The sequence below is a fragment of the Borostomias antarcticus genome (genome assembly GCF_949987555.1).
Source record: "Borostomias antarcticus genome assembly, chromosome: 12".
In the NCBI taxonomy this organism is placed as follows: domain Eukaryota; kingdom Metazoa; phylum Chordata; class Actinopteri; order Stomiiformes; family Stomiidae; genus Borostomias; species Borostomias antarcticus.
This window is the reverse complement of record NC_140245.1, coordinates 8,057,277-8,067,270: the sequence shown is the minus strand read 5'-3', so window position 1 is coordinate 8,067,270 and position 9,994 is coordinate 8,057,277. Positions and strand designations below refer to the sequence as shown.

The 9,994-nt window shown below is 46.1% G+C and overlaps 1 protein-coding gene across 2 annotated transcripts; it reads right to left on the bottom strand.

The window, feature by feature from the left end:
- Positions 1-3,456: 3,456 nt before the first annotated feature.
- Positions 3,457-7,597, bottom strand: glula (glutamate-ammonia ligase (glutamine synthase) a). 2 transcript variants are annotated; one of them, XM_084447437.1, is made up of 7 exons: positions 6,889-7,597; positions 6,077-6,261; positions 5,715-5,876; positions 5,457-5,603; positions 5,217-5,344; positions 4,770-4,969; positions 3,459-4,608 (listed from the first exon to the last, which is right to left on the bottom strand). In XM_084447437.1, exons 2-7 carry the CDS (start codon positions 6,240-6,242, stop codon positions 4,296-4,298), a joined length of 1,116 nt encoding a protein of 371 aa, XP_084303563.1. In that variant the 5' UTR covers positions 6,243-6,261; positions 6,889-7,597; the 3' UTR covers positions 3,459-4,295. The 2 variants fall into 2 exon arrangements, with proteins under 2 accessions (XP_084303564.1, XP_084303563.1); XM_084447438.1 differs by lacking the exon at positions 6,889-7,597 and having other exon boundaries at positions 3,457-4,608; positions 6,077-6,260.
- Between the last annotated feature and the right edge of the window lie 2,397 nt (positions 7,598-9,994).

Below are 9,994 nucleotides of genomic sequence, written 5' to 3'. Positions count from 1 at the left end.
TCTTCAGCACCAGGGCTGATAGCTCTGTTAAAAGTGTGTGGTCACACAGAGAGAACACTGGCAGACAGGAAATGCAGATCATCCATCTTTACAAGCATCCTCACATTCATGCAGCGTTTTTCTTTGATGGGATTAGAGGAGTTCCTTGCCCAGACAGAGCCATGCATTTGGTCCACTTCTGCATAATTTCTCTGCAATTTCTCTTTCATCCCGTACATTTTTGACCTAATTTATGGGTCCAACTTATTGGAGCCATGGTATTCACCGTCCGTCCGTCCGTCCGTCCGTCCGAGAGAGCTACTGTATGAAATACTGGATTGAACTGGTATAATGTAGGTCTGCGTGTTACACAAGTAGAACCGCACAGCGAGGAGTATATTACACACGCGGAGGAGGGCAGAGCCAGAACCTCACGCCGGCAGATCGATTGCCCCCGAAGGATGCTGAAGGCAACAGTATGACGTTTTTCACACTAAATTAGGCGACCCGAGCACCATTCACTGTTCTCTTAAGTAAAAGGAACGCCTAAGTCAAAGTGGGAGGATGCTTGCATTGACTGCGTTGATAGTGTGATAGATAGCATGGCTGAGTGTCCGGCTCCTCCAAGTCGGTCTTTGCCTGTGGGTCAGCAGGGGGAGGGGGGGGGGGGGGAGGGGGGCTTTGTACAGCTCTATTTGTAAGACCCGGTTTCTTTCCCCCCCCCCTGCCCATCCTTACATAACACGGCTGTTTTTTTCTTCTTCTTCTTTCTCACTCCTCTCCCGACACGAGAACCAACCGGGTCGAGCCTGTACATTCCGGTGGTCGTCATGGCAACAGAGCAGCATCCCTGTCCATCCTTTATCCAGCGTCTCCCCGCCGCTCTGCAGCTCGTTATGAAGGGACGCTAACGCTACCCGTATTCTGCAAGTCGGGGATCTAATTGAGCTTTGGGGGGGGTTGAATAGCAATGACATGGCTGAAGGCCAAGGCTCTTGATGTAAACACAGATTGTACATGTAGAGTCCGTTGCAGCTCCCCCCCCCCCCCCTCCCCCCTCGCTCTGTTAGGTAACATTGTGACTGACAGTCCTGTGTATTGTAGTTAATTTGATTATATCTCTGATTCATACCAAGACCATGGCAGGGACAGGGTTATCTACTGTGGGAAAGTGGTCTGTTTCTGAGAAACATTGCAATATTCGCGATAAATAATGACAGGTTTATTACAGAAATATTGGGAAAAATTGATATAAAACAGTGTAGCGCTCTATTGGTCTGCTACAGTGGGGATCTCCAAGACAGGATCAGTGCAGCTCAGACCTGTATGTCCTTCAGTCTAATCCACTATTGCTGACATGCCTCACATATTCTCCTTGGCATAACCAGATACAGGAGCAGGCTAAACATCACTGGAAGTTCCTCATTGTATATGAGATAATCTGTTCTCACCAGGCCAAACCAAGAACACAGACAACCATATTCACTTCCTGTAAACAAAGATAATATTAACTTCTTTATAGTATTTTCTAGCATATGGTACCCATTCATTTGGAGTACTGAGTTGAAGACATAAAGGATTTTTTTATTTATTTATGCCGTGATCAGAGGCACAAGACTTGCTTAAAACAGAGTTATTTTTATATTCAGTTATTTTTAGATGACCAAATAAAGTGAGAACAGAAGGAATAACAACAGGCTCAAAGTAAAAGCAGACATCTAGGCCTTTTGCCAGGCAATGTTTTCTCCTTAGTAATGCCACAACCTGCCCTCTGCTTTATGATTGGTCAACTTGCTTGTCATTGAGCCAATCAGTGAGCAACGTGACTGTTCCGCTGGAGGGGCAAATGAGAAGTAGGTAAAAGGTCTCAAAACAAAATTGCAAGGCAGGTCCCTGAAGCAAAAGGGAGGTCTGGCAAAGTCAATATTTATATCCTGCCAAGTGTAGATGTTCCTCTCTTCCAAAGAAACAGGAGAGCATACAAACAGCTGTTCCAACGCGCCTGATACCTCTGACTCTCTTTCTCATCATGAGGACTTGTTTATGGACGTCAGAGGCTCATCGTGTCAGGAGGACGTGCCCAGTCTAGCTCAGGATACATCAGCAGCAGGCTGGCAGCTTTGCAGATAACAGGAAGCTTATCCCCAAACTCCATGATGATGTTCCCATGTTTCATTTCGCTGTACTCCCTGCACTTGTTGTAGCCTGTGCTTGTGACCCATGAACTTTAAAATCATACAAATGTCTTTGCCCCATGGCATGGGCTTTCTTTGGCTTATTGTGTGTGTGTGTGCGTGTGCGTGTGTGTGTGCGTGCTGTCCTCATCGGTATGTGCACGTGCGTGCATTAAAGAGTGAGAGCACTTTGTACAGTATCCTCACGTGACCTCAGCCAGGGAATACCCCTGTCGCAGTCACGGCTAGAGCTGCGTGACTACTGTACACCCTGCACAACCGGCTCTCCGGTCCCCACGGACGCCATGAAAACACTTCCCCCGTACAACTCACCTGTGGTGAAACCTGAGACGTGGGCCTACTTATTCAGCAACTTTTTTCTCTTCGCAGGGCCAAAAATCAATGACAGCTGCCGTCGTTGTGAGTAAACAGACTAGAATCTATATTTGGCCAGTGAGAGTAGCTCCCGGTGGCGAGGGCATTTCCTAGCGCTGCTTTACATTGTTGATTCCCTCCCCTTGGCAGGTTTCTGGAACATATTATCCTCACAGCAAAGAAAAACACACACAGCTGTAGTCAACACTGGTAACCATACAGCCTCTTTGCACGTGACAGACTGGTCCTGACCTCATCACATACATAACTGAAGACGCCGTGTAACTTGTAGACTGAATGTTTTAATGGATGGAGAGTCACATCTATTCCTATTTGGGGTGTTGGGTCCATTTATGATCACATTCCTGGTCAGGTGCTTCCTAAGTGAATCAGGCCCCCAAGTCTTCAATTAAAGTCTGCTTTGAATGTCCACACAGATCCACTCAGTCAGCCCCCCCAGGCCCAAATCCTTCCTGCTGTATCTGCTCAAAAGAGGTGTTGTCAATGTTAACCTTTGACCTTAGCTGCTGATCCCTATCCTGGGGCCTATTTGCTTAGCAGGTCTGGTTTCCGGTCTAAGCGGATAGCGATCCCCCTGTCCAAATACAGGCCCAACTCTATGACGCGATGCGGCAAGAACTTGTTCTGGAATAGGCTACTTTGTTTTGTATGTCCATGTTTTATTCTAATTTGTAGCGACTGGCGAGGCTAGGCTGCTTGATTCGGTATTTGTGTGAAAGAATCCCAGCGGGCTCTAGACCAACCAAGCATATAGAGAGCCTGGTGATGCAAGGCAGGCTGAACCCACAAACCAAATGGTCAGACCAACGCACCCATTAGGCTCATTGTTTTGGAGTCAAATATTTATTTTACTTGTGGTAATTAACTCTAGACATCCTGAAATTCCGTTTGCTTAATCAAATGCCACTTATAACACTATAGGAATGTTAGGTTTGTTTTACCAGCGTGAAGCAAAAGTCGAAAGTCAAGTTGTGGTAAAAATAAATGTTTAAATGTTTCAATAAAAAAAACACTAGGTCCAGTAAATTCAGGTTTTTACCAAGTCAGGTGGATAACAATTTCATAGCAGTTGACAAAAGGATAAAACTCCTTCATGAGTCTTACAGTAACTCTACAAATGGCATAAGACAGACAGACAGACATGCCCAACTACAATAGTTGGACGCAGATAGTACCATACAACATGACCCAAAGTGTAAAATCTGAAAGGACATCAAAAATGTTGCCATTTAAAAACCACACATCCCATTAACAGTTAGTAACATTGAAAATGGAACAGTCAAAAAGGCAGGTCAACATACTGTGCGTATAGTACACAAACTAGCTGTAGATTTATTAAGAAATTACACACGCCACCCAGGCCTAGCAGCTCCCTACTGTTCAGTCCATAGTATGTGCTTTAGTTCATTTTAGTCATTGACAGACAAAAAGGGAAAAGGGGGTATCACAAAATTGACAAATGTTACAAATCTACTCCCCACTAGGAAACACAAGGGAGAGACATACCCTGCCAACACCATGCCCTCAACTCTCGAGGTTAAGACCAAAATTTACACTCTGTGGTAAGTTGACCAGCCAACTTTAAGCTATTCAGAAATATGCATGTTAAAAATCATTTCAGTGGAAAAAGAAATGACAAATACAGTACTAGTTCAGACTTTTTCGGCCATTTAAAACGAGAAAGGATGGAGAGAGAGAGTGGGAGAGAGGAGGGAGGGGCGGTTCAGTCCATAGGGGTCGCGAGGCCTAATAGTCCAGAGGTTCGTCTCCCTCCTCGCTGAGCAAACAGGTGCGGATCAGAGCCTCGGTCACCGCGTACGGGTCGCAGTTGGCGGACGGGCGGCGGTCCTCGAAGTAGCCCTTCTTGTCCTGGCCCACGGTGCGCGGGATGCGGATGCTGGCGCCGCGGTTGGCCACGCCGGCGGAGAACTCGTGGATGTTGGACGTCTCGTGGCGGCCGGTGAGGCGCCGGGCGTTGTCCAGCCCGCCCTTGGGGTCGTAGGCGCGGATGTGATAGTGGTGCCTCTTTGCCAGCTTCTCGATGGACTCCTCGATGGCCCTGGACATGACAGAGGACAGGGTTAATCGCAGGCGGTCATAGCCCCCCCATAGCGTCACAGACGGGGAGGAGAGCGGCAATTCAGTCAACACATCCCACCACAACTCAAATATAGACCGGTTGCTAAGGAACTACGTTCAGAGTACTTATCCGACACTCACTTCAGTCCGCCATCTTCTCTCATCTCCTTGGTGCTGAAGTTGGTGTGGCAGCCGGCGCCGTTCCAGTTTCCGGGGATGGGCTTGGGATCGAACGAGGCCACCACGCCAAAGTCCTCGCAGACACGGTGCAGGATGAAGCGAGCGACCCACAGGTGGTCCCCCATGTTGATGGCTTCACAGGGCCCCACCTGGAACTCCCACTGGAAAACAGAAAGTAACGTCTTAAGTATGCGGACCCTTTAAATTAATCTTTTAAGTACCCAGATAGCAAGTGGATCTGGGCCATATACAGGCCAGATCTGGCACTTGTGGCTTAGTTCCAGCCCATATATGGCCCAGATCCGCTTGCTATCTGGGTAGGCTATTTTACAGACTGGGCATAACCAAGGGAATGCATGTCGGCATGGCCAACCTCTAGGAAAGGTTTTTATGTTACAGTTACAGTACCTGGGCAGGCATGACTTCAGCGTTTGTGCCACAGATCTCGACCCCGGCGTACAGACAAGCTCTGTAATGGGCCTCCACTACGTCTCTGCCGTAAGCCTTGTCAGCTCCCACGCCGCAGTAGTAAGGACCTACAAACACACACACAAACACACACACACACAGTTAGAATAGGATACCTGACCTAGATTCAATCAGGCAGACCATTTTCACACTGTTTTACGCATTGTAGAACATCCTTGCCTTGTGGCCCAGGGAAGCCGTTGGACGGCCAGCCGAACGGATGCCCGTCCGTGCCCAGGATGGTGTACTCCTGCTCCATGCCAAACCACGGGTGCTGGTTCGCCACCATGTCCATGACCTTTCTGCAGGTTATGCGGAGGTTGGTTTCTGTGCAAAAATGACCCCGTGTTAAGACACCCAAGTCGACATGGATAAAAAGCAAGGCATCCACACACACACACACACACACACAGATGAACATCTAGGCCAGGATGTTACCTGCAGGCTTGCGGTTGTACTTCAGCACTTCACACAGCACCAGCTTGTTGGGGTCTTTACGGAATGGATCGCGGAACATCGCAGCGGGCATCAAATACATGTCACTGTTGGAGCCCTCTGACTGGTAGGTACTTGAGCCATCGAAGTTCCATTCTGGTAGGTCTACAGAGCAGATACAAGGGACGAGAGGTTAATTATGGTAAATGGCCAATTTTGGGCAAACTCCTTTCATATAGAGTGTGAGGTGCAAGATATTGAAAATGTCCTGCCCACTTTAGACTACATTAGCCGAAAGATCGCCATCAATAACCCTCCAAATCAGCATACACAAAGAACAGATTACATAACTTCTCACTGCTTACCCTCGATGCTTTTAGGCTCCGAGTCGAGCGTTCTGGTCTTGCAGCGCAGTCCCTCTCCGGTTCCGTCGATCCAAATGTACATGGCTTGCACTTTGTCTCCCTGAGGGAGATCCATGTACTGCTGTTTCACAGCTTTACTCAAGCCCGAGCTGTCGGACATGGCCATCTTATTTACTATAAGACACCTGGGGAGAAAAAGAGATTACCATGAGTCTCCATCAGGCGCTGACTACAGGCACACGGAAGAGGCACATTATGTCCCCGCGTGCTGGGAACAGTCTGCCCATTGTTCTATCTTCCAGAACTGATCAAAGATCACACGAGGACATTTCTATCGTAGCCGACTTCTGCATTTTTTAGATTCAAGTCCGTGATGGAGTGGAAACAGAAAACCTTATCCTTTCATCCATTAATAATGCCTTTAATAAGTTTGACGAGAAAAACTCATTTCCGCCTCGTAATAACATATTAACGCTGGCTTATAATGAAAGGCTACATCAAAATCCTGGCAGCAATTATAATGCGTGATTTTCAAATAATCGCTGTAAGAAAATAAATCATTTTCACAAATACAGCGATCACAAACTTGCCTTGGCCAAGGCTTCCCCACAGCACAGCTCACTCATTGTAGTCATGGTTACAATTGTTACATCATCATCATCTCTATTCTGTCGCTACAAACAATCCCTCATCATGCTACATAAAACCCACACTGACGATTAGGGTACATACATAAAAAGAAAAGGATTAGGCCACATTGCTCTATTAAAGCAACTACCATTGTAAACCATGAAAAACAAACATTAGCCTACCTGGAAAGGCGATCAAATTGAAATAGAAACTATGGGACTGGCAGGTCCAGTATCTTGCTAGTAGATGCTCCGATAGTTGTTGTCTCATTCTCCGATGTCGAAAAGCTCTTAACAGTCACATTTATAACAAGAGGAGAAGGTACCACGGCGTCTTTGATTGGTATTCCTAGGTGATTGAAAGCGCATGCGGCGCGGCCATTGGATGCGGTGAAAACAGAACGCCCCAGCAGCTCCTGGTTTAAAAGCAGTCAGCCGAGCACCACTCAGTCTTCCTCACTGCTAACATGAACAGGCTCACGCTCACATTTTCCACTGTGCAGGGAGGAAGGACGTGTTGCCATGATGAGACAGATATGACTCCATGACAGACAACGTTTTGACCTGATTTAATAGCTCAATATGAGGCAGTATACAATTGAATAATAGGCTACAGCTAACACATCAATCCCTATCATTAGGCTATGCCATATAAAAGCCCCTCATTATATATTGAATAGGCCTATGGGCCAGCGTCAATGTTTCAAGCGCCACCATGTGGTAGGCTAAAGTAGGCCAACAACTAGTTTGTGAAGAAAGTCCAAAAGGTGTATTATGCAGATTTGTTTCAAATGTTATAGGCTACTATTGATTATAGGCTACATGGAACTATTACTCACAATTATTTACTATATGTTAATGCATTGCATTCTGACACCCCATATGATACCTGGAGGACGTGGTAGTCATTGTAAAAGACAGACAATCTCTTTGGCCTTGTGGTGTTGGTTTTCCTCATGACATGACCATCATGGAATCAAGGCCTGTATGAACAGGGAATTTTCCACCGCGCGTTCCATAGCCACTTAATTATCTCTGTTTATGACGTCACTTTTAGAATGTCAATCGGTTGATAGGCTAATAGCGCCCACTGTAAGGGCTACGGTGTCTCTAAAAAACAACCACATCTTTGCATCTGTAACGTAACGCAAAGGCGGGTCTTTTCGAATAAGATGCATACTAAGATGCGATAAGATGAGATGAAATGACACGAACAGGTGAGAGACAAAGCTGCTTATATCCGTGGGTGTTTTTCTCAACTGAACTACACTAATTAGCCTACATTTTTCTGTTATCCATCTCCTAGGAGGAAAATGTGCTAAAACGATTATGGAGCTTTTCACCGACGACGTTTTTTTGGATTTCTTCAACACGTTTCTGAATTTACCTGTATGTGGGCAGACTGGGCACCCCTTAGACCTGTACCAGGGCTCAGAGAGCCACGTAGCGAAGTTCTGAGTCCTGACCCTGATACAGGTCTACTCTTACGTAATCAAGATCATTTCAATATAATTTCACACAAAAAACAGTATCATTGTAGCACTGTTTCTCAGTTGAACCGCACTGTAAATCTCCTCACTTTTGTCTTGGTAATACGTTACAGGTGTTTGGGCAAACTCCCTTATACTTTTTATCAGATAACAAATGGCATCTGTGCCCTGAAATTCCGCACAGCAAGGTAACCTAGCCTAAACTCTCTGGACAGTTCATTAATTCCCTGTCAATAAAGGCAAACTGCTTTAGTTGTCTAGGGCTACACTACAGTATGACCAAGATTATCAAGGGACAGGCTGAATGAAGTTGGTTTGCTTTCAGGATGTGAAGAGAGGCAGTTTCTTCCAGTGGCTGAGAGCTCACCGGTTTGTTCACTTCAAACACACTGACCTCTATCACCACTACTTCCTTTGCAAAGAGTTGCTGTTGTTTCCTCCGAGTCAAGCGCAAGGTAAAGTCTTTAGATAAAATAAACAACAACAGTTTGGACTAGATAAACCAAATAGATTGTCATGCTGTATCTAAAAGGGAATGATGAAACCATCTTACCTGATAAGAAAAACCTTGTCAACAAGTCATTAGTAAAGAAGAAAAGTCAATTTACGATGGAGCTAAATACTCCCACACACTCAGTTTTTGAAGCAGTGTTTAAAAGCCAACTCCCCTCATGGTGAACAGATTCTAATAATTGAGATAACAGGCATGAATCAATAAGTGTTTTCCTTGACGATGTTGAAAGAGGGGCTCAAGTTCTGCCATGTTGACTCAGTTTGACTCTTCTGCTCGACCCGTTGATGCTGTCAGAGGTGCTGAAGTGGACTTTGGCTGACCTGTGGCTGCTGAAGAGATGTTTGGGCAGCGTGCGAGGCATGAGGCGCTTCTGCTCTTTTCTCAAAGGCACTCGGGGTGGGCGTCTTTCTTTACCGTCTCTCAAATACTCTTTCAGGCTATTTCAATCTCTAGTAATGGCATAGTGATGATGCTTCACCAATAGTGTGTGTGTGTGAAGGTGAGGAGCTTGTCACCTTCTGTGTGAGGGTGGAGAGGCTCCTGCAGATGGACTGGCAGGACGTGAGCCAAAGGAACAGCTACCAGGCCCTGTTCACCGTCATCAAGGCTGTCCACCTATCAGAGGCCTCCAGCATCATGGCCACCTGCAGGATCTCCCCCGGTAGGCCAGGGATGCCATATACCCCACCACACTAGGGCTGGGTTCCAAAAAATGATGAAATGATTCAGAATCAATTCATGAATCTCAAAATCGATCTTTTATTTAATGAATTAATAAATGAATAAATGAAGGAATGATATATTCATTCATTCATTTTTGGAAATCAGTATCGATACCCAGCCCTAGTATTGATGTGTTGCATAACTTGGCAGTCATGTTATTAACGTTTCAGCTAAAAAAAACAACAACAGGTTTTAGTAACACTAACCGAATCGATATTGAATCGAATCGAGATAATCGATTCTGAACCTGAATCAGATTTGAATCGATTCTTGAAATTCGAATCGATACCCAGCCCTACACCACACCCTTCTATCTCCACCGTCACCATGGTGTTTCCACCATGTAAAGAAGCTCTGAGATAGACTAGCTTCCTCGTACATCAAGGTGTCTCACGGTATATAAAGAGATCGGCTGCTGAATGAAGATCATTCAACAATGCGGCTAGCCTTACCTCACCGTCTTCCCCTTGTGCGATGATGGCGATCATCAGACAGGCTGTTAGAGATCGTCTCTGGCACCCGGCCCGACGGGATGAGGGAGCGGTTACTGGCTCGGATGAGG